Source organism: Cyanistes caeruleus, chromosome 7 (assembly GCF_971803275.1).
Source record: "Cyanistes caeruleus chromosome 7, bCyaCae1.hap1.1, whole genome shotgun sequence".
NCBI lineage: Eukaryota > Metazoa > Chordata > Aves > Passeriformes > Paridae > Cyanistes > Cyanistes caeruleus.
This window is the reverse complement of record NC_141707.1, coordinates 18,252,225-18,276,511: the sequence shown is the minus strand read 5'-3', so window position 1 is coordinate 18,276,511 and position 24,287 is coordinate 18,252,225. Positions and strand designations below refer to the sequence as shown.

Genomic DNA, 24,287 nt, shown 5'->3' with positions numbered 1-24,287 from the left:
TCTCAAATGTCGGTGGTTTCTTTCTGATTTGCTCTCGGTATCGCTTCTTTCCTCTTGCTGCCTCCTTCCAATTTTCTTTTCAAGCGATTTCCTTCTCCTTTCTTGTTTTTTCCTGGAAACTTTCACAGATTCTCTATTTTTCTTTTGCATTCTCTTTCTTTTGGCTTTAGAAACATCTGAAATGATAACAAATTATGGAACTAAGATTGCATTTTAATTTAGTATATTAAACTTATTGAACTACAGAAAGAGTTCTAAAAACTGGTTTTTGCCAGAAAACATTAGTGCACATGTATCAGGACCAAGGTTCCAAAATAATGAACTCCTGAATTTTATCCCTTTGCTATCTGCAAGTGATGCCTGTCTTTTGAAAACCTCTACCTGTCATCACCCTCTTGCTGACTTGTACTCAAGGTCTAGGCTGTGAAGTCATACACCAAAACACTCTCACAAGTAATCCTTTTCCTAGGAAGATGACCTTTCCCAGACTATCCAATCTCAAAATAATTTACTTTTCCTGGAAAAGCTTATCAGTCAATGGAGATGAAAAACAGCAAATGAGAAAAAACCTCCAACACTATCCCATGAGGAAAAAGAGGCAGGATGAAATGGCTTGAGATAATGATACTGCAGCAATATAACAATGGCTTTTGGTCTCATTTTTCAGGAGAAATAGTGACAGCTTTGTCAACAAGATTAAAACTAACTTCTGTATTTCTAAATACGCCGTAGTCTCATCTCAGTGGAACAGGTCTTACCCTTCCTGTTCGCTCTTAATCAGGGACCTTTGCATCCCACTCGACAGTATTTGGCACTAACAGCCATTTACAATAACCATTCACTCACCTTACTGTATGAACTATAGAATCACATCAGCTGCTTCTCATCACCTTTTGAAAATACCACAGCCATGAACTGATTTATTAGATGCATATTTATTAATATGCATTATCTGAATTGTCTACTCTCTGAACTAAGGCTTGCTGGCATTCTGTTAAAATGCAATGATGGACCAATTCAGATACATTTTAATCCATTAAGTTTTTTAAGCAGAGCTTTCCATACTATTTTACATCCACCAGTATGCAGGAAAAGACCTGAGAGAGCAAACAGAAAAGAACCAGCTGCTTTGATGGCACATATATTTTATCCTCTGCTGGACTTGTTTTAGAACTACCTCCCCAGGGCAGTGCTGAGCTGAGAGAGCTGAAGAAGTTCCAAGCATTAACAGGTAGTACAACAGGAATCTCTAACTTAGCTCAATTTCTAATAAGCAGGTTTTCTATTTTTCTTTTATACACTGCATCAACACTGAAATACTGCAGCACATTCCTCTGAAAAATGCCTCTTAACTCTTCCAAGTAATTTTATAGATTTTAAAAGCTGCAACACAGGAAGACTTTAGAATTGTAACTAGTAATGGAATCTCAACCCAGTTTGCCATTAAAGCTTACTGTTATCTCCAATTAGTGTTTTTGACCACTATATTAAAGTACACAAGAAACTGGAAAGTGAAACCAGGCTGCAAAGGTACCAAGATACAATTTTTAATGAATGTGTTCCTCAGTGGAGAAAAGGCAAGCAGTGAAAGTCCTAAACTTTGAAAAAACCCTGCTTCTACTCGCAGACTGCAGACTTGGTTTATCACTAAGGACTGACCCCTCTGGCTCCTATCAAGGAGCTCAGCAGAGCTGCAGCTGTCTCTGCAGGACCATCTGGCTCTGTGCTGAAGCACTGCCTCCTCTGACCCCGTTTGGCTGTGCCCTCCTCTCGTGCTGTCGTCACTAATGCTATCTGCCATGACACACAGCTCCCACCTTGGACAGGAGATTGTGGTGGAGAACTGCATTTCCAAAGCAGGAGCAGTTCACACTGCTTTTATATTATTAATAATTTTCATTTCAAAGACATGTAATAAATCAAATTAACTTTGAATCAGCACACTTCCGCGATACAGGAAGTCATGCTGTGCTATCATCTGCTCCTGCTATATATACTGGGGGAGACTGCACACACTAACTCATAATAGCAACTACTTTAAACAATGCTTAGGACAGTTCATGTATAATAGAAGTTTCTACATCAGCACAACAGTATGATACTAAACACTAATTATAATGCATAAAAATACAAAATAAGTTATCAGCAAAAGCTAATTCTTCCTTGGAAATTCCTCTACAGACAAGAACCTTCACTGTATCACCATACAGCTTTTCCTGAAGCAGAGGAATTAGAAACAGGGACTCAGAAGAACTGATTTCTGACTCAAGGAAGAAGCACATATTTCCAGGGAGACACAAGGAGCATCAAGCTCACTCAACTAAGCAAAGAAAAAAGGAGTTGTAGACATGAGTGTCTACAGTAAACACACAGAAAATAATTGGGAATGACTCTAATCCCTCAATCCTCCAATAAACTGAAGTAATAGTAGAGTGAAGCAGGTATCAATTGTGTGAAAAAAATTAATCTACAAACCAACGTTTCTCAGACATTTAAGTCTCTAAAAATTGAACTAATTTTTTTTATTTCAAATTCAAAAATAAATTTCCATGAGAAATATTTAATATTTTAAAACTTTAAATTAAAAAAAATTATTAGTTTTTAAAACAGAGAAATGACCACTGTCTATAGCCAGATTTTCCTCAAAACAAGTATAGACAGAAACAGTAATAACATATCTGGATAAAGAAATAAAAGAGAAGTGAATAGTTGTACTACTGGTGTTTAAATACCTGAGTCGCTGCTGCTGTCACTGCTGGATGAGGAGTCACTGCTGCTGGATGACTCTGAACTACTACTGCTGCTGTCAGAATCAGAATCTGAGGAAGAGTCTGTGTCTGAAGATGAAGAGGAATCTGATGACTCAACATTTTGCTTCTGTGTCATAATCAACTTTGGTGCATTTTTAAGATGTTCCCGTAATTCATCCCTAATTAGCCAAAAAAAAAAAAAAAATAAAAAAAAAATCTTTAATTTTATTTTTTTGTTTGTGGGGAGAGCGAAAATGAAGAAAGTAAATATCAAATGAGAAAAGTGTTCCTCACGTTAGTCCTCCAAGGCCGATAGAAGTGAAGAAATTGATGGCAAAGCGAGTGTTTCTTGGGTTATCCCGAGGCAATAATCCCTCAAAGAAAGGCTGCAGTGTCCTGATGGAAACAAGTATCTGTATTAAATACCATGCCAGCTCAGCACTCTCACTTACATAAACAAACCAAAAAAGAAACTGTATGCATCTCCAAAAGAAAGCAAATGCATGTCTTCGTGTATTTTTCAGCACTTTCATTGTTTGTACCTGTGATGCATCTAATGAAATGCTATTTAAAAACTTGCTCTTTTATGACAACATGAATCTCATACACAGGAGAGATGCATATGTACTGACAGATAATGACAACAGAAACCCCAACTTTGTGAAACCCTGAAGTGACTCGTGGAACTGCAGCAGCCTGGGGTAGCAAAGGATAACAGCTGCTGACCAAGAAGTTCAGAGATTAGAGATCAATGCTGAAATCCCCTCATACAGGGCCTTAGGGACAGTTTCAAATTGAAGTTTACGTGAGCTAAAGCATCTACCAAATTCTTTATTGAACACAAAAGAAATCCCAACTCAGAAGAAATAGCTCAAGCAACTGCAAATAACATTGTCAGAATGCAATGCATTAAATCCCATGCAGATTTAAAAGAATGTTATTTATACTACATTTAAGGATTAGTAAGTAATCCTAGAGAAACTGTTACTAATAGTTGTGTGTTTTTTTTAAGTTTTGTCAGAAAGATAAGCCCCAGTAACATTTATTATGCAGCCATATAGCTGACAATATATAAAAATAAACTCACACTTGGAAATTGTTACGGTAGCTGAGTGCCACTGCGGGGTGGAGGGGGAACAGATACATCTTGCAAAGAGTCATGCATGTACCAAAATTTTGAACCCAAAATGACAGCAGTGCACTCAGCTTCAGAAGTGACTCCTTGCAATGACTGAATCTATACATGAACTTATTCTTGAAGTACTGCAGCTACAGAAGGGCAGTCTCACTTGAACCTGAACGCAGAGTTCTTATCTGTACATTTTCAGACGAAGAACCTAATTAAATTTACAGTTTTGGAAATAAAGTTTCAACTTACTCATCTTTTAATCTTGCATTTAAATTAGGAAGTCCCATATATTCACTGAGTTCCTGAAAGAATATTTTGACAAAAATTCTACTGGAGGATGTGGTAGTTTCTTCACTCAGTATAATACATTCAAGGACCTGAAAATATTCAGAAAAGCATTAACCTTTAAGTTTAAACATACAGTCTTTTCCTATCATAAAAACTTCTGTCCTCCTGAAATAATGAATAAAGACTGTTGTTTATTTCCCCCCTAATTTCATAAATTCTAGTCAAGACCATCTTTCTCAAAAATTCTTTTCTACCACCCGGGAGCAGCTGCTGATCATATTTATGCTAGTAATTCTTTAAGGATTCTTTTTATCTAGGAAAGCTCCACAAGACAAAATCAGATGCGTGAACTTCTGGCAAGTTAAAAGATTTGGGACTTAAATACAGGAGAGGTAAAATATTTGGACTGACTCATGTGTGCTTGAAGAATGACAGACTAGGCTATGAAACAATAATAAAACAATATGAAAAGAAGTTAACTTGATATTTATTTCTTAATTTTTAGTGTTTATAATAACATCTCATACAGTGAGATTGCTTTTATTTACTAGGTATTTAAAACATAAAATGGCAGTATTTCTAACTGCCTCATAGTTCAATACTACTAATTTAGCAAAATTTAGAAGCTCAAAACACTTTTCCAAAAGAAGTACTTTTTAAACAACCAATTCCAGCTGAACTCCCTAAAAAAATAGTTTAAATCAACTACTGAAAAATGGGGAGAGAGGATGACGATACACAAGAGGGAGAAAGAGGAGATGGGACAAAACATAATTTTTCAACCTGAGAATTTACTTAAGATAATCCAGTTTGCCACAAGTCATTACAAAGTGTAGAATAATACTAGAATTAATGTATTATATGTTACTGTGGAGCTATGTTTTAATATTATATATTACTGTTACTGTGGAGTACTGGAGATTAACTGCTGAACAAGAGAGGACAAGCTTTTTGTTTTAACTTACACTCCAAGGAATTGAATCCGTGTACAGGAGATGAGCAAACATCTTGGCCACATTCCTCAGTTTGTTCGTTTCCAAACGATGAATGGTATCGTACTGTTCCTTGAAAATGGCTTCAAAGGATTCCATATATTCTTTCTTTAACATGCAGAAACGCTGAGACAATATGATACAATTTAGACAATCACTTTAAACGAAACACTAAACATACAAATGACCTACAATTAGGTGGCCTAATGGTGTCAATATTTACTGCAAGATTTCATTTTTAAATAACCCTTGAAGGAAGAGCAAACACTCAGTATGTTGATATATATCAATATATTGATATATTTTATAGCTTTGAGCAGTTTTTTAGGACAAGAAACTCATTTGCATTGCAAAGCAGTAATTATCAATTCTGAACTACAGCAAATTATAAAGCATTTTGGTTGACTTCTGTACATCAAATATTTTCACCTGACACCACCCTGTATTTTTTCAAGACATCATTGAACCACTGTTTCAATTGAGAGAGGCAGTAGGAAACAGAAGTAAGACATTTTGGACATAAACATTTCAGAGAATATGGAAATCAACATTTACATTTGTCTGAACATGCAGCTTCATATGGTTAGCGCTTTGTAACTGACTGTCAGCAAAAGGATTTCCTGAAATAATGGATGAAAAACACAATTGAGAAGAAGCATTCCCTTTCAGTAAAGCTTGCTCCCTTCAGAAGATAAGTATTTCACCTTGACTCTTCAGATATGGCAATATTATCGATAGGGAAACCCTAAGTAAGAAGTAACTGCAGCTAAATTAGCAGATAGTTAGACAAAATCAGAGAGTTGGCTGTTTATTGAAGAGCAAACAAAACACCCACAAGCCCAGGACAGTAAGTATTCAATCTTGTGCTCTAAATTAAACCTACTAAGCGGCTTTGGACAAGGTGGTAAATGACAAGAGTCTCCAAGATTAATCTTCAGCACTGTAAAAAGGCTATTTTCTGGTAGCTCATAATACTATTATGTCTTTTTAGTACCATTTCTTTGCCACTGATTTATTGCTCTACCATATTGAGAAAAAAATTAAGGCAAAATAAGCAACAATATAAAGGGAAAGTGAGTTCTCTCATTCTGCATTCACTATGCTTTTTACAATCTAAGTGCTAATTCAGTCCACTAAAACAATTAATTAACATAAGCATTTTCAGAATGATAAAAAGACTATTAGTTTTATTTATCCATTAAACTTAAGTTTGACACACAAACAATAGAGTAAACCAATGAAATTTTCTATCATATAGTATAAAATGTGAAACAGAACTCACCCCAGCCAGTAACCCGAAGAATTTCTCGTATGTTCTTTGCTGAGCACAGCAGTCAAGTATCATATTGCAGAGTTCTTTCTGGGTTATAAAATAAGAGGATTTCTCTAGTTAAATTCACTGTAGCAGTAAAAAACCCATAGTACATACCAAGTAACTGAAGTAATTTGGATGGATCTGAGCTTTGAAATGAGCATTTACATCAAACTTCATTGGCAACACCAGTAGTTTTCTTAATTTCTCCTGGATATCAATATGAAATTTTGCCCTTCAAATTTCCTCTTCTGCCTAAGCTAAGATTCATGTGTTAACACAATGTACATCTAACCAAAAAAAGTCAGAACTCATTACCACAATGAAAAAAGAAGTTATAAGATAAAAAATTAAGGTTTTGAGGGCTTTTTTCGTAGTTTTCTTTTAATTTGTCAGTCACTTCTTTTTTGTGATATTCTGTTTAGGGGTTCACTGCAATGGCTTCAGCCCGGAGGGAATGCTTAGAAGGACTAAACTCACTTTTGAGAAGCCAATATGCCTGGACTTCCTCTTTAACCGAGAGAAGCTTTTCTAAATCAGCTGTTTTAGGCTGAATTCTGAATCACCCTTTATAGAAGAGCATCTCTCTTTCTTGGCTAGGAATGAACAGAGGAAGCCTGGCTAGATTAGTCTCCCAAAACATTTGTGCATCCCTCATCATTGACAGCCTGCCTTCCACTTTCCTGCCTCCTTGGTGAACATGGATGGAAGAAGAGAAGATGCTCTCCTGTTCCATAATGCCAACTATGTAGGACAGGTAGGTCAGTCTTTCTGGAATACAAAACAGTCTTTTTGGAGCACATTCTGGTGCTCTCTCTGGCACCCTTCCTCCTTGTCTTCCAACACCATCACCCCATGATTATTATCATATCAACTTCTGGTAGCTGCCTCTTCCTCTCACACACAGCAAACAGGAACCAGAGGGAAACACTTTGTACCTCACCTGTTGGGCCAGAGCCCTTCACCTGAGGCTGAGAGCAGAAGTCCTGGCAAGTGAGACCATGCAGGTTTAAAACCAAACTTATTCCCCTGACCTGCCTGAGATACAGCTTGTAACGCGGCTGTGAATTGATTTAGGGTACATTTGGAAACATTAATTGAGACAAATGAGCAAATGTTTTTATATAAATTAAAAGACATGAAATTACACAATGCTTAAAATAGCCCTGCAGTTTTTACCCATTCACCTTTTTTATTACTATTTTCTCCTAAGACAAATTCCATAGTGTAATCTAATTTATGACACTCCCAAATAGGTTTCTGGCTGCCAGTCATGTATCTTTCATTATTAGTTTAATTTCTCTTTTAACAAAAAGTAACATTCCTATAAAAACTACTGAATGATTTCAAGCATTTTGTTCTCTTTCACCAATTTACTGTATCATACACTGGATTTCATATTCTCCCACTTGTGTCATTCTTCCAAGCAAGTATCCAGAAGAAACGTTTTTGCCCATCATAAAAGCTCAAAACAAAGAAAAAGCCAACCATGCTGAACAAGAAAAGAAACCACTCCTCCAAATAACAAAGCAGTAATGTACCAAATAAACTTAGAGATGTGTTTAAAGGCTTTCCTTTTAACACTGTCACACTGTGTTAATGTGATGTATTAAAATGCATATTAACTTTTTATATTATCCCATTTTACACTAATGCTGCAGTTAATCAGTTTTTAACAATAAAAAGGGTAAAGCGCTGATGCCACTGTTAATAATGTCAGGAAGACTTGAAAAACAAATTACTTTTCTTCCTCATCTTAAATGCAATTATAGCTTTGGTATCCCCCTGTGGTTTACAGTAATTAAATATTTTAACATTTTAATTAAATATTACAATGATTTCTAGGAGGGTATCTTGAATACCACATGCATGAAAATAGGTTCGCCCATAAAGACATTCTTGCTGGTGTTATCTAAACAATTTGAGGTTAGGTCTAGAGTAACTGTCTTCCAAATGTAAAATTAACAAACTTTAAAATTATTTAATTACTTTTTGAGTGATGCAACAAGCTCAGATGGCAATTCTAGCTTAATTTACAGCTTCAAAAGTTAGTGAACTAATTTCTGTACTCCCAATGATGTTTATGGCATGAAGAGCCTGTTACTTAGCCTATCACTTGTTTTGAAGGCCACAAAGAATTTGTTCCCCAATTTTACAGGCAATTTCCATATTGCGTTGTTTAAGTGTTTTCCTGCAATGCTCAACAAGTAATTACTCAGCTTAGTTAAGAAAGTATACATAGCTATCCAAACATGAAGTAAAACACTTCAAAATATCTGACATCTCATATAGATGGAGAACCATCTTTTGTGAAAATCTTGAATTTATTATTGTATCATAGAGAACAATAGCACTTCCCAAAACTGCTAAGACAGAAGATAAGGAGAAAGCTCTCTCCAAATGCACTGCATTTCTCACTGTTCTCCCTAAACAGTCTCTATTTACTCTTACCCAAACAGAAAAATGGCTTAGATGAACCATGACTCAACCTAACATGGCAAGTATCATCATACATTTAAAGATGCTAAAGGAAAAGACAGAAAAATCAGACTTGTTTTATTTTTTTCTCCCAGTTTTACCATTTCAAAACACAAGCACACCCTGCCCAGTATATCTTCTCTCAGCTTCACACAAAGGCTGTGTTCATGGCAGGCAGAAGAGATAAAGTAACTTATCCCCTTCTGATCACAGGGTCCTTTTCACAGCTAGTACTTATCCCCTGCCCCTTCTCCCCTCATTTTTTCAATTTCTTTAAATAAACATTCAGCCAAGACTGAAGTTTCAGAGCTGCCCCCCAGGCTATCTCCATGTGGAGGTCACTTCTGCCCTCCTTGACTGGAAGTGATGCCATTTCCACCTCCCTTCCCCTGCCAGCTCCACAGCTCAGTTCCATCCATTGCTTACATAAGCTGAACCCATCCCCACCCTGTGTAAACTGTTCTTAAAACACAAAATTTTCAATGCCAACACTTAATTTCTATAAGTTTCTTCACAGAACTAGAAAAATTGGTGTGCCAGAAGCAAACATAGTTCAGGCCTTAGGTTCATTTAAATCAATGTGAAATTGGAATTATGTGAAACGAGCGCCTTGCATCTTATATATTTTTACTGCTTCAGATGCCACACTTTTCCTTTTTTCCCTCTTAATTCACTGAAGCGTATTTTACTCCCACTGACTACCTCGAAGCTTTCCTTACTGCTGCACATTTTAATGGGTGCAACCATCACACAGCCTACTTTTCTCAGCATCTCTGCTTTCTCTTCCTCATTTGTTAAGTTACCACTTAGAGCCAAAGCTGGCAAAGCCATGGATGGCATTTCAGCAGCAGGCAGCCCCTGGTCAAACTATGTGCAGTGCTTTTAGCAGCTACTACAAAGTCTCCACAAGTCTGTCCTGTGCTTAGCTAATGGTCTTCCTCAACTTTTATCCCTTTTTTTTGCTCAACTCCCTTCTCTTTAGAGAAATATATGCTTAAAGCTGAATACGGTTATCACAAATCTTGCGTAAATCAGACTTAATATTTTACATTGGAATCATTAACTGAATATAAGGATAGATATATTTTTAATCATGCTGCTACAAAGTCTCCAACACACAAACACACGCAAAAATGAAATAATACATCAGAGTCCCACAGTATCTCTTTCCTTCTACCTGAAGGCTGCAGATGCAAAACTTCACTTTAAGTGACTTCACTCTGAGCAATTCCACCTCCTTAGGTTAAATGCATACACACATCTGTGGAAGATCTAGTCAGAATTCTAGCTAATGCCTGTGATCAGTAACACAACAGCCTAATTCTGTATGGATTCTGTACCTTCATTTTGCAGACATCAACAAACACCACGACACGGTATGTGCATGCGAAGTACTTTTTTAAAAAAATTGATAAATCATGGAAATTCAGAATGATTCTGCACCTCAGGCCCACAAAAACCTCTTGCTTCAAAAGACAGAAAAGCTACTTAAGCAGGATTGTCTTTTATAGACAGTAGTAAGGCTGTGAACAAATCATGGTGTGGTTGCTAAACTTACCAGCAGCAATGCCCTCCAATTAGAAAAGAAACTCATGTATCTAAGAATTCATCAATTTGACCAGCAGGTAATTATCAGCCTTAGACCATCCTGCTCTGCATCAGTTTCCTGAACTATATTTTCACTGAAAGTGAAAATAGTCTAGTCAACATAAGTACTTGTGTTATCTTCAAGACTTAAGGCATAAATAACACGAGACACTCCACTCCCACACCACCAACTAGGACTGCTTTGAGCAAGTGACACCACCCCATAAAAATGAAGATGCGTCAGAACTATGCATGCATAATTCTTTCAAGAAGGCTGTGCCTGCAAGAATTTTTCTCATTTCAAGTAAAAAAAAAAAAAAATTAAAAAAAAAAATCTGGTGATGCATTGCCTTTATCTGGAATATGCACAGTGTCAGAAGCTACTCTAATTTAATTTAGCAACATTTCTGTATACAAGTTTAGTTCTTATCACAGGCCAAGAAAGAAGAAAAGCCTAAAAGTCAATCCATTTTAGGCACGTTTTTAAAGAGCAAGAACAATGTACGGTTGGTTTAATTTTTTTAGTTGTCTGCATTTTAGCCAGGCTTGTTTGCTTGCTTTCCCCACAGTTCAGAAGCCAGAACAACTGGTAATACCACACTCCTCTAACTACAGTTTTAATTTATCTAAATTTTCTTCTTTGGTAACACAGGGGATTAATACAGCTTTAACACAGATAATAACAGTACTTTTCAAAAAAAGTAAAATAGTGAGCTCTGCCAAGACTGAACATATGCCCAAAGAAGCAATTGCAAGGCTTGTTTAGAACAGCTTTGCACAGACTGCGGTACAGACAGCAAAGCTATTTCACTTTTGATCTGTAGGCTTCAATTGGGTCTAAATATGAATAAAAGCAAACCCACTCCTAGTAAATTTAGTTAGAAATGAAAACATTTCAACACTTTAAGTGTTTTTCTGAAAAAAAATAAAATAATAAAAAAATCTGAGAAGTGCTGACATCCCTTCTCAGCAGCTGGTCCTAAACTGCAATGCCAAAAAGCAGTATTATGTTGTTCCAGTCCACAGATTATCCATCTGAACCTTAATCCTCTTTCTGCCAGTCAGAGCTGTGTGATAGATCCATTACTGGTATTAAACAGACAAACAACCTGTGTTGCACAGTAGTTAATGTGACACAACGATCTGATAATTCAACCATTGGTAAAAACTGCTAATGTATTTCTGAACTCAGCCCTGATATATCACACCAAAAGTTTCTACACATGAAGATTTCTGGAAGAGTTATTCCAAAGATGGTCATTAGGACTGTGTTAGTCTCAAACATGTTTTTGCATCTGTCTTTAGGTTTCAAATATTCTGATTAGTTTTTTGCCTGTATTTAATTGGGAATGTACTACTCAAAGCTTGTGGGAAACAGTCTTAATGTCAAAATTAAATAAATACTGTTTTATTAAATAAATCCTTTCAGAAGAAAAGCAGAAAATTACTGTAAAATCAGACTTGATTTGAAAAAAATTTGCAACAAGAATCTTAAGTTTCATCTTATCTTTAAGGAACACTTCAGCTAAATGCTCTAGTTCCTGCTTCTCGTGATGACTGCCATTCATAGTAGGAGTTGGAATAGAGAATGAGCATAAACAAAATTTGCAGGTTCACCCAAGAGTTCAGCAAGCATTTCAGGAATTTCTCAAGACTGTTTAAAGCTTTGAATCAGAAAGTGTGAAGAAATAAAACACACAACATCCTGCAATACAGATTGTTGAAGGTTTAAGTAAAACACTGAAAAAGAAAGAAGTGCTTTATGGCTAAAATAACAGTGGTAGAAAATTATAAAGGTTGAAAATACCTCCAAGATCAAATCCAACCGAAAACCCAATGCCATCTTGTTCGCCATTAAACCATATCCACCCATCTTTTGAACTCTTCCAGGGATGCTGATTCCACCACTTCCCTGGGCAACCTGTTTCAACAACTGACCACCCTTTCAGTCAAGAAATTGTTCCTAGTATTTCATTTAAACCTCACCTGGTGCAACCTGAGGCCATTTCCTCTAGTCCTGTCACTTATTATCTGTGAGAAAAGACCAACCCCCAGTGGCTATACCCTCCTTTTGGGTACTTGCAGAGCGATAAATTCCCCTTTAAGCCACCTCTTCTCCAGAATGAACAAGCCCAGCTCCCTCAGGCACACACAGCACTGCAGGTGTGGCCGCACGGTCCCAAGTACTGGATGAAGAACAGTTTCCATTACTTGAAAACACAGCAATTACTTTGATCTTACGGAGTCTGAGGACAAAACACCTTTAGTCTTATGATCTCCAAAATTACAGCAAACAATCACACAAAACTGCTTTAATTCAATACCCTGTTTATTCAAAGATTCACTGTGAAAGCACCAAAAAACCGCACTCATAGCACTGTGCTAAATTTCAAGCCCCACTGATAAAATATCTACAGCTGCCTGCAAATACTACCGTCAGCCCGGAGTCCTTTCAGAGACAGAACTCTGTCATGCTGCTGTATTCTCACCATAGGACAAAAGTTTCACCAGTCTGAACAACAGAGCCTTTTAACAGGCTGTGAGTGAACATTTGTGCTGCTGGACAGAAAGGAGCACATGCATAAGACAAATTGCTTGTGAAATGTGTGTCAGTCCATTGCTCTAAAGGTTGTGAAATTAATTTTGAGGAACAACAGCTGTAAGGAATGACTCTCATTCATCTGCCTGCTATACAAACCAGGCTGTAATATGAGCATGGTTTTTAGATACTATCATAGTAGTGTATCTTAATAATGTTAGTAACAAGAAGAGTAAGAATAAAGGCTTACAGTCTGACTTTCAGGGAAGTCCATCTTCAGCAGTTTGTGAGCACATTCTTCAAAGTCTAAGCTGAAGAGAAAAAACAATAATCTGTGCAATATGTGCTATGCTATATATGAAACATTCCAAAACTATATTAAGATTGACCATTGATGCTAAAACCTCAACTGTTTTGAAGTAAAGTACCTCAGCTATTTGATCTACCGAGACTTTATTGTTGCTGTGGGCTTTTTAATAAACATTTGTATTGCATGAGTTTCTATCTGAAAATTAATCCAAAGTGATTATATTTGCAGGCAATCTGAAAACAAGATGATCCAAGTCATTACTACTATCATATCACATCATCTTACAAAACCTAATGAAAGAGAAAAGTGGGAGCTTGTTTTGCACATTTTGAAACACTGAAATGCAAGCAATTCAGACAAGCTCCAAAAGCAATATGTACCACAGACTCCTCTTTGCACTCCTGTTCTGAAAGCCTTTAGCTACCACTGGATAAGTCCTCCCTCAATGTAAAAGATTAACAGGTTTGAGTATGGCAAGAAAAGTATTTAACAGTAACTTTGAGAAATGTGAGAGCCTTTGATACCCTCAGTATGGTATTAATTCACACGGCTAACGATCACCACCACAAGTACATCATAGCATTCCTCATGGAGCATCAGACCTGAATAGAAGCTGCAAGGGATCAATCCCTCCTCTCAGCTTGTTGACATGGAAGCTACATCTAGTAGGTTTGGAGTATTTGTGCCACAGACTGCAGTGGGAGTTCATTCTCAAGATGACCACAAATAGACTATAGCTCAGGGCTGGGAACTGCATATTTATTTTCCAAACTATGCAGATGGCAAAAGAACTCCTTCATCTCAAAAGTGGAGACAAACTAATTAGGATTTCTAAGTGTGTCTCAAATTTTTTTCATAAAAATCTCAAGATACTGTAAAACTTGGAAGATCACTGACTTCTGTTCATTCAGAAAGTTCTCATTAGAGCAATAGTCCCAGTCCACTACCCAAACATTTTGAAACAAACAAGATTCATTTTAGAATGAGAATTTGACTGCTTTACACAGTCAGGTCAGACTCCACAAGGACCACTTCCCTACTTTTTTTTTTTTAATCTTTTCAACTGCACGTTAAGACAGAATTTTAAAAGAAAGAGAATTATACTTCACTGACTTGAAAAGAGCTACACTCCTAGGTGCATAATTTCTATTTACCTTGACTGAATAGCCAGATAAATTGTACGACGGAAGGAGACCAGGTTAATTTCTGTTTTGTCATGGACAGTAACTTTCTGACCTGGAAAACAAAAACATGGGTTTGTAAAGAGCAAAACATATGAGAATAACTGAAGAAGAAACACTGATTAACATTTGAACATCTCAGTTTTGTAAAACATCTAAGAAGTTCAGCTTCTCTTTCCTGTTTCATCTACATTCAATCAATTGCTCGTAAGGTGCCAGTCATACACTTACCATCTTCATCCTCCTCTTCATCATCATCTTCATCTTCTTCACTACTTCCAGCTTCTTGATTTCCTTCAGATTCAGTGTCACCTTCATCAAGAATTTCTGAAAGACCAGAATCCCAGATTAATGGAACATAGACCACAGTACCCCCATTACAAAAACCCCCTTGATCCAACCCCTGGGTGCAGAATGTGGAAGAAGCCAAAAAGAAGATATATCATAAATGAATTAAAACAGATGCAGAAACAACACTGAGTAGGAAGAACACAAAGGAAAGGTCTATGAACTGAATGTGTTATACAAGAGAGAAATATCACCCACTGTTGAATAAATGTTGGCAGCAACAGCTGAATAACCAAATCCCATAGGTAATGGTTGTGTATACACACAAGTATCCCTACCTTTCTTCAGCATTTTGTATTTCTCCTCATTTTCCATAAAGTTCGGATCCATCTTGAAAACATCTTTAGAATAAAAGAGAATCTTTATTTAAAACACAAACTGAAAAAGCTATTAATATTTAAGCTTGAATTTATTTTCTTGGGGAATGCAGTTAAGGAATTCTCTTAAATTTCTAACTTACTAAGAACATCCTCTGGGTTGTAGTCATCTTCCAGTGGCAACATATGAGTAAACTGATCCTCCTCTTCCACTAGATCTAGTCCCTCTGGAATGATTGGATGATCCTTGAAGCCATCTTTCCGTACAGCAAACATGACTTCTATCATGTACTGAACACGCATATCGATTTTAGATTCATGCAGAATGTGTCGAAGGCGATCAAAGATTGCTTTGGAAAAGAGACGAATGTAAATATGAAAGGTATTTACTAAATCAAATGCCAAGATAGTTTTGGCTAACTGTACTTACCATTAATACCTCTAGGAGAAACTTCTGTTAATTTGAGCCCACTCTCTTTAATAAATCCAATTGCTACTTCAATACTGTCATCAGTAGGCCTTTCAAGAAGCAAAGTGAGCATTTCCAAACATAAAACCTCATGAGCCTGTGGAAAGAGTATCAGCAAAGAATTAGAATGCACAATGTTACACCATCACCACAGTCATTTACTGGACAGACCTGTCCAGCCTTTGAGGATGCCACAACACAGCAGTTTAGTCAGACATACAAGGCAGCAGTAGTGGGGCAGAGCTGATTAGGATGAAGTCAAAATTTCAAATCCAGTTTTACCATCAGTATTTACATCAGTTTTCTAGTGAATGTGACTGTTTCATTGGAATGAACAAGCAAGAAATGAAAAATATTTTGCCATTAAAAAAATAATAGACTGCACTTCCAAGAAGCAAATAAACCAGCACTTGCATTACAGAATCCAGTTCAAAGTGCATTGTCTCTATGATTAAATGAGATCTTCCAGGATCAGGCATATTAGCAAACAGCACATCTCAGATTAATTTCCACTTTACCAAAATGCTGAACATTCCCAACATATTTGTGAGACACTGCTTCTTGACATTATTTAAATCAGAGCATCCTGATTTCTGACATATAAACAAGTGGAACAGTGCTGGATATAAATTTGATTTAGATGCAACTGAGTCTACTTCTGCTAAGACACATGTTGCACAAAACTCTGTTTAAGATCTATAGGACAGAGGCTCAAGTGATCCTTGCTTTGCATTAAGATATGGCTGAATATTAGCCCAAACACACACATGAAATTTGGGGAAGCTCTGGAGCGTAAGTGTAATAATAAGCGGTGATAACTGTGGAAGCAATTACCAGTATCTTTTCAAAAGACATCTTAAAGCAGGCACCACACTCAGGCTTTTCAGCAACTTTCAGAACAGACAGAGAATCTTCACTTAGGCTACTGCTGTCTTAAACTAAAAATTAGCTATATAGGGTTTGAATTGAGTAGAAATAAAGAAACCTACCACATTCTGATTCATCAAATGTGCAACAAATTTTGAAGATGTTAGACAGAGTTGCTGCAAAAGAAATAAACCAGGAAATTTTAACATATGGATGAAAAAATTCCTAACCCAGACATACTATAGATTAATGCATCTCACCAAAAAATTAGAGTCTATTTAAGTATTCTGGTAGCTGTTCACAATCAGGACTGTACAGACAACAGTAAAAAATTAGAATTAAACATGCCTGCCCAAATCAGAAGACCCCAAACTATCACAGTATCAATCCAGAATAGGTTGTCAAACTTTCATGATACTCTAGTACTACTAAATGTCCCATAAACTGATCTCAATCCATGTCTTGGCTGTGCTCCTTTGGACACACTTGACACAGTTATAGTGCAGAACTCCACATTTCAGCACGTTGCTCCTACATGTTACATACCTTGTCATTTCTGCGATACCCTTTACGAAAATTCAGTATCAGCCTCTTGAGGATCAATTCACCAATATTTGGAAACTTTGAATTGATAATTGCCACAAGAGCTGCATAAACGTGAGTAAAAATCGGAGAGGCGCTCTGAGCTTGCAAAATGGATCTGGACAGCAATCCCCTGTAAAAATAAATAAGTTTTAAAAAATTTTCCAGTCATAAAGCTTGTAATGTTTTTATTCAGTACTTACCACATGAAATAGTGTTGGGCAGTTGGAATAGCTGGAAGAAACCAGATGATCATTTTCAAACCATGGTTTATCATGCCACAAGTGGAATTTTGCAAAATGTTGCACAAATCTGTCTGAACTGAAAAGTTCTTAAACTGTTACCTAATCTTTCACTAAATATTGTTCATATTAGAGCAACGTTTAAAAATGCTAGGCATGCAAAAAGACATCTTGTATCCTGCAATTATGCCTTTTTTAATCTGAACTTTGTCTGATTGTAAAATACTACTTAGAGCCTAAATGAATGTAAACAAAGGACTCATGAGCTAATATTTCTTTTCGTATTCAAATGATCTCTTTTACATTTATTATCAAGAAAGTCTGAAAAGAATCTGTGACCTGCTTCCCCTCCTCTCAGTTTTGTTTTTTGTAATGCTTAGGAACACACAGAATTTGACTTTTGCTGTATTACTTGACTACATGTGGGTGAGGATAAAAACAAAAGAAACCTCCAAATGTGAATCTTCAAAGCACACACTGATATCCAAATTTGTCTTCCTTGTGGTCTATTGAAATCCTAAAAAAGAACCCTCCTACTGAGTACTAAATAAAAAATGCATAAGGACCTTATTTCTACTTACTTTGGCACTGACAAATGGAATAGAACTCATTTCACACTAGTGCACAGAAACAGAGTATTTCCATTTTGAAATTAGTTACTGCTTGCTTACAAACTAAAAGTGTTCTGTTTCAGTTCTTATTCATCATCTATTTAAGACCTCAGAAAAGGACTTGACAGCCAGGTAAGTTTGTCATTACATTTAATGCACCTTTGTGTAAGTTTGGAAGTACAGAACCAAGGAGGGAAATGGTGCTGTTTTCCATACACATTATTTTGACATTTATAAACCACACACAAAAACTTCCAAAGACAAGTGCATTCTGAAGATATTCAATAAGCTCATTTTTAAACTAAAATAATATTGCTAGTATGAAAATTGAACTTTGGGGACATGAAATACAGGCAAGTAAAATATATATACCATCTGTTGCACTGCAATCCTTTCCCAAATAAGGGACTATGCTGAATAGGACAATAGGGCCTAAGGTTACTAAAATCTAACTAACACACTCATAGCACACACAATGACTAATGTATGAGTACCAGAAAAGTAGAATTATTTTAAAATACTAAGGCTTACCTTCCCCGAACAATATTCTCCTGAAGGAGCTCATGAATGATGTTTTCTATATTAGAAACATTCACTTTATTGACAAGACCATTGATTGACTTCTTCAAAGCTTCCCAACTCATCCTCTGGTATGCCAAGCTATTACAAAGTATCACAAATAATGTATACATTTGAAGTTGCACTGAGTAAACTTTTATATATATATGGCATTCATTCACATTTTTATTTAATCAGTAAAATGAATTTAAATTTATGCACTGCGTAACTGTGAAGACTTGTTCACAATTATAGCTTCAACCACTAGAAAATCACTGACCAAAATGATAAACCAAAGTGTAATTCTCTGCAGATATGGTATAACCCAGTATGTTGTTTCAAAAGATGTTCCAAAACCTTCCTAGCTACATTCAGTATCCTGCTTTACTTTATCATTTACACTTCACAGTAGAAGCAAGTATACTTTTAATCCAATTTTCTTATCTATCTTCTAATACAAACATACCTTCAAAACAATGATCACAACCCTTAATGGATCCCATTTTTCCCAACATTCCCTAAACACCTTAACTGTTTGGCTTGCAGAGAAAAATGTACTATGTAACTTTGAGCTCACCTATTTTTATCAGTGATTTGCTCTTGCATCATCCTGAGCTTGGCAGGTGGAATATATGCACCACCTGTGCGTGTGAGGATTGGATCCACTTCTTCTTTCTTCTTCTTTGAGGTGGTCTCTTCATGAGCAAGTGAGCTCTGGCCTGTCGACCTCTCTGGACTCCTACGGTCAGGTGATGAGTATCTTCTCTGCTTCCTCCGATCATATTCTCTGTCCTCCCATCTCTCATAGTGTCTATCTCTCCCCCTTTCCATCCTTCTAAAGAGAAAAATAAACACCCACTAAACACCCAAGTGTATATTAAAAGCTTTCACATTTTTATTCTTTGAAAGTATTTTATTACTGATTAACAAAGGGCTCCATACCTTCCATCTGAAGTTCTGTCATCATAGTAGTCTCGTCTTGAATATTCCTCATCATATCTGCTGTCATCAGAGTATCTCCTCTTCCTGGGAGATGGAGACCGAGACCTATCACGCTCCATATCTCTACTCACAACCCAAGACACAAAAACTTTTAGTAAGAGACTGAGAAAAGCAATGCTACTAATATTTACTTGCAATATAATGTAACAACGCAGAAGTGTTCCAATTCTGCAACGTGAGTTTCAAAATATGTGCTACTCCCAAGAAAAGGGTCTGCTTTAACAATAATTTATCATCAGGAAAAAATTATCAAAAATCAAAGCGGACCTGTAGAAGAAAGGTCCTAAGATTTGAAATTAGATGTTTAACAGCAATAACATCAAATACCAATGGTAAATTCAGCACTTTGCATTCCTTGGAACACAAGTATTCACTTGTTTCTGCTTATTTGTGCCTGTACAGCATGAAGCAATCTTGCCCAAAAATGATAATGTGACTTCAAGCAAAAAACTGGCATGTCATTTCCACTTTCAAGTCTCATGGTAATTTAACTAAATGCTAAGTTTTAGTAACAAATCCATTTAATTACTGTTATATTGACATTAAAGTATCTTATTAAATCTATACTAGCTTTTTTTGCTTTTAGTTATGATAATAACTAAAAAGAGGCATAACCTGATGGGTTCTTTTTACTTTCCTGACTCACTATGTGAGGTATACAGAATTGAAGGATACAAAGATCAGTCATTCTACCTGTCCTCTGGAGACAAACTTTCATGTCGGGAACTGTAGTTTTCCTTCCTTTCATGACTGGAACCATGCTTTAAGGAAAGAGAAAGAAAGAAAGAAACAAACAAAAAAATCAAGCCCCACCACGACTGTAAGCAGCTATCTTCAGATCAAAGCATGCCATGCCTTCAGTTCCCACTCCTTTACAAGGTGGGCCACCAAATAAAGCTGATGGCAGTCAGGTATGACAAGGAGAGCTTCCTGGTTCTAGGAGCAAGCAGCAAAGCAGCTGGACACCCTGCTACAGGATGCTGCAGATGCCAAGCACTTCCGTGGGTTCAAGGCACTGAAGGAAAATCCACAAGGGTTACCAAAAAACTTTATCTGGCTCAGGAAGCTGCAAACAGGTAGAGAGTGGGAATGTACGTGGGCAAGTACTTTTATAGCTGATCTATTCCTAAACTCTTTAAGGCATTTACTGTTAATTATTGATGGAGACTAGAGTAGATGCAGAGACTAGAGCAGCTCTGCCTTTCCTGCTTTCCTCTTTCAGATGACATTTTAATTTGTTGTATCACATGCAATACCATGAACGGAATTCACCATTTGTTTAGAGTTCCTCTCTCCTAAAAATCCCCTTCATTGAGTAGTTTTTCCTTATGTTCCCCCTTTTTACAAATCACAATTTATTTTCTCTTGAGCCATGCTTAGTTTCATACATTACAAACATCTGAGTTGCACTGGTCTACTTGGCAGGATTGTTTAAGTGATACACACTTAAACACTTTACAGCAAATTCCATGGGCTGAACTGTGACATTTAAAAGTATGGAGTCACACAAAAATCAGAATGTGAGAGCACCTACAACAAACACAGAAAGATTCATTAAGATGCTTCTAAAAAACTTTGGTAGACTCAAGCAGCAGCATTTGTAACCCGAGTACTCTCATACAAGGGTCATCTCTTCTTTTAAAATATTATTTATGATTTTTTAGAACCACAATCTCATGATGTCACAGAGTGATTATGAAACAGGAAATACCTCACTTGATGCAGAAACTCAACACAAGCATTTCCTTATGCACCTAGATGGAACTCCCTGCAGCAACACTCAGCTCTCGTTTGTTGAAGCAGCACACCACCTCTTGCCCCACCAAAGAGCCAGTTAAAACTCTGGCAGACCAGAATACAATGACACCTCTTCCATAGAAAGCAGGGCAGCTATTATCTCCAAAAGTTTAACTGGAAGGGTGTGTATATATGCAAACCAATAACTGTATTTTTAAGGCCACTATAACATATCCTAGAATGCTGCCTTTCCTAGGATGCACTTCAAACACTGCTAAAATTACACCCAGTTTTCTTGCCTGCATCAAGACGACGACACAAAACAAGGGCATCACACTGTCCACTGGGAGCATGCATCCCTATTAAAGTTATGTCCAGCTGTTTAATTTTAGAGCCACATTATCTTTGACAGCACAGACAGTACAAGAAATTCACATATTCACCTAGGTTTTCTACCCCTTTCAATGCTCATTACACCACAGAGCAGATCATTGAATTCATTCAAGTGTAAGAAAAGTCTTTAAGTTGGATTTTTTTTTTTCCCCAGGCCAGTAATATAATGCCAGTCTGTATCCCAAGCTTTCAAGGAAGCAGCAATAAAAATCTTTGATTAACACAGAACAGTTGTTGTATTTAAATCTTATCCAGCAGATGGGAAGAAGGCAGTGGATCTTTTTAGTCTGACCCATTCTCATGGGTTCTTTACAATCTGTCTCTGCCCAAGAAGAACCAAAAAGACAAGCGTTCACAGAAATAAAACAATGTTATGGCTGTTTCTGTGTTTGCCACTTATCACATCTCCCTGAAAAAGCAGCTATGCAGCTCTTTGTGACCAGATTTTCTGCCAAAAGTTAGTCCTCTTCCTTGTCCATTTTCATCAAAATGGTTAACTGCAAGTGGCCAGTTTTTCCTAACTGGCTTATTTTGACAGATGAGGCAGCACCACCAGATTGAGAAAACAGGAGAGGGTATTAAACTACCCCTCAAGCATCCCTACTAAAAGTTACTCAAGTCAGAAAAGTTGGATCGAAAAGACTGAAGAAGCCTATGCAGGTTCCGACTCTGGAAAAACAGGCAGAGTAAGATTTGAGGTAGCACATCATAACAATATTATTCTGCTAACATGTTCCAATCCCAGTGTACTTTACAAACACAGCATTTCTAAATTTTTTTCTTCTTGCATTCCCAAAAAATCACTCCCATCCACTCAGAAATGGGCCACACAGCTTTTAAAAGGAAAAGCTTTAACAGGCATAGTATGACACACACTTGTCAAATTAACTGCTACTTATTGTCTCTATTATCTTTTAAGATCGCTGTTAAATTTTCAAAAATCTTTCTCCATTCCTCTACATTCTTACATCTGCTGTTGAGTCATCATCATTCAGTCAGTTTTGACCAATTACTGTAACATTATACACTAATAATATTCAAGACTTTAACTGCAAGGACAACAGCAGCTAGAAATAGCTGTAATTTACTGACTCCTGTATTTATATTGTAAACAGCTGCTGTCTGTAACAGGTATTGCTTGCTTTTCATTCAGGAACTTTAATATAATATTAACTACAAACCTAATTAGAAGTAACATGGGATTAATCAAATAATACAATTTAGGTTTAAGAACACTTACATTTACTTGTGTCACCCTGCTCTTCATCTTGACTTCCTGCTTTTTACAAAGTTCTCAACGTGCAGAAGTGAAGCAATCCAAGGAGTTCAGCACATGAAAACCATTTCACCTGTAACACACAGAATACAATCAAAAACTTTCCACCGCACACGGTGCCGGAACAGGCACCTTCCTTTTGTCCTTTAAGGCTATGCTTACACAAGTCCTTAAACCAAAAGGCTCCCCTGGTCTACTCCGATTTCCTGCGCTCATACAGCGGCTGCACAGCAGCAGTCGGGAGCTCACCGGCACAGCCGGTCCCGAGCGAGCGGCCAGGCCTCGGGGCCCTCCCCACCGACCCCGCCGCACGGCTCCCGGCCCGGGCCCGCCCGCCGCGCTCCCGGCGGGGCCGCGTCAGGGCCCGGCCCGCGGCCTGCCGCCCGCTGCTGAGCGCCGGCACGGCGGGAGAGGCCGCCAACATCCGCCCCGGGGGCGCACCCGGCCGGGCAGCGCTCGGGGCCTCCCCCGGACCCCGGGGGATAGTGCGAAGGGACGCCCGCCGAGCCCCGCACATACCCAGGCCCGCACCCGCTCCTCCCGCCGCCGCCGCCGCCGCCGCCGCGCACGACCCCGACGCGTCACTTCCGGCGGCGCGGGGAAAGCGCGCGGCCGGCCCCGCCCCCCTCCGCCGCCATGCTGGGAGCGGGAGCGCGCGCTGCGTCCTTCCCGTCTCTGCTTGAAACGAGCGCGTTCGAGCGGAGTGAAAGAAGATAAAAGATCAGCTCGGCTTGTGCTCGGCTGGGGCCCGCTGCTCCTCGGGCCGGGCAGCCGAGGGGAAAAACACCCCGCTACTACGAAGCGCACATATTTGCCGTCAGAAGCACGTGTAGCTGTAGGGAGCAGTCAGCCGGCCTGCCTGAGGGGCGGAGAGCTGCCCAAAGCACCGCCGGAAAATGCAGGGAGTTCAATACTCCTGGCCCTTGAAAGCAGCTGAGCACACCCTTGTGTCGCTTACGCCGGGAGTTAAAGAGGTGGAGATGTGTGCAGGAGAGACGGCAGGCACTGCACGGCGTTGAGTGCTGCGGGAACTCCTGTGTGGTTGAAGGGTCTTTGTGACCTCTGGAAGTTTGAAGTAATTCAGCACCGTGGAACCAGGCTAAGCGAGAGCCTCTGGCCTATTGTAGGCACGAACGTGTTTGGATATTGGAAAGTAATTAATTGCACAGGAAGGGCATAAAAATGAGGAAAATGCTACATAAGGGTGTAAAATGCTTATGGTTAATCTTTAGTTCTTGTGAAATGAATGAAAATGAACTCTTCTAGGACACGGCAGATCAGGGTCAGTATCTGAAGGCAGTAACTCAGTGGAGAGGCAG

At 38.0% G+C, this 24,287-nt stretch overlaps 1 protein-coding gene across 3 annotated transcripts in view; it reads right to left on the bottom strand.

The window, feature by feature from the left end:
* CWC22 (CWC22 spliceosome associated protein) overlaps nt 1-23,623 on the bottom strand; it is a 24,209-nt gene extending 586 nt beyond the window's left edge. The window contains exons 1-20 of one of the 3 annotated variants that reach the window (XM_023930908.2): nt 23,488-23,623; nt 22,933-23,041; nt 20,256-20,323; nt 19,503-19,625; nt 19,138-19,395; nt 18,534-18,662; nt 17,114-17,282; nt 16,690-16,743; nt 15,662-15,797; nt 15,375-15,581; nt 15,193-15,255; nt 14,798-14,893; nt 14,540-14,621; nt 13,326-13,386; nt 6,442-6,519; nt 5,133-5,285; nt 4,129-4,256; nt 3,045-3,146; nt 2,733-2,929; nt 1-176 (exon numbers count right to left, since the gene is read on the bottom strand). The exon at nt 1-176 is cut by the window's left edge and continues 586 nt beyond it. In XM_023930908.2, the coding sequence (XP_023786676.2) occupies nt 1-176; nt 2,733-2,929; nt 3,045-3,146; nt 4,129-4,256; nt 5,133-5,285; nt 6,442-6,519; nt 13,326-13,386; nt 14,540-14,621; nt 14,798-14,893; nt 15,193-15,255; nt 15,375-15,581; nt 15,662-15,797; nt 16,690-16,743; nt 17,114-17,282; nt 18,534-18,662; nt 19,138-19,395; nt 19,503-19,625; nt 20,256-20,323; nt 22,933-22,959 (2,307 nt within the window). In that variant the 5' untranslated portion in view covers nt 22,960-23,041; nt 23,488-23,623. Of the gene's footprint in view, nt 177-2,732; nt 2,930-3,044; nt 3,147-4,124; nt 4,257-5,132; nt 5,286-6,441; nt 6,520-13,325; nt 13,387-14,539; nt 14,622-14,797; nt 14,894-15,192; nt 15,256-15,374; nt 15,582-15,661; nt 15,798-16,689; nt 16,744-17,113; nt 17,283-18,533; nt 18,663-19,137; nt 19,396-19,502; nt 19,626-20,255; nt 20,324-22,932; nt 23,042-23,130; nt 23,317-23,487 lie in introns of those variants that run through there. The other 2 variants (XM_023930909.2, XM_086898121.1) reach the window with 2 other exon arrangements.
* Between the last annotated feature and the right edge of the window lie 664 nt (nt 23,624-24,287).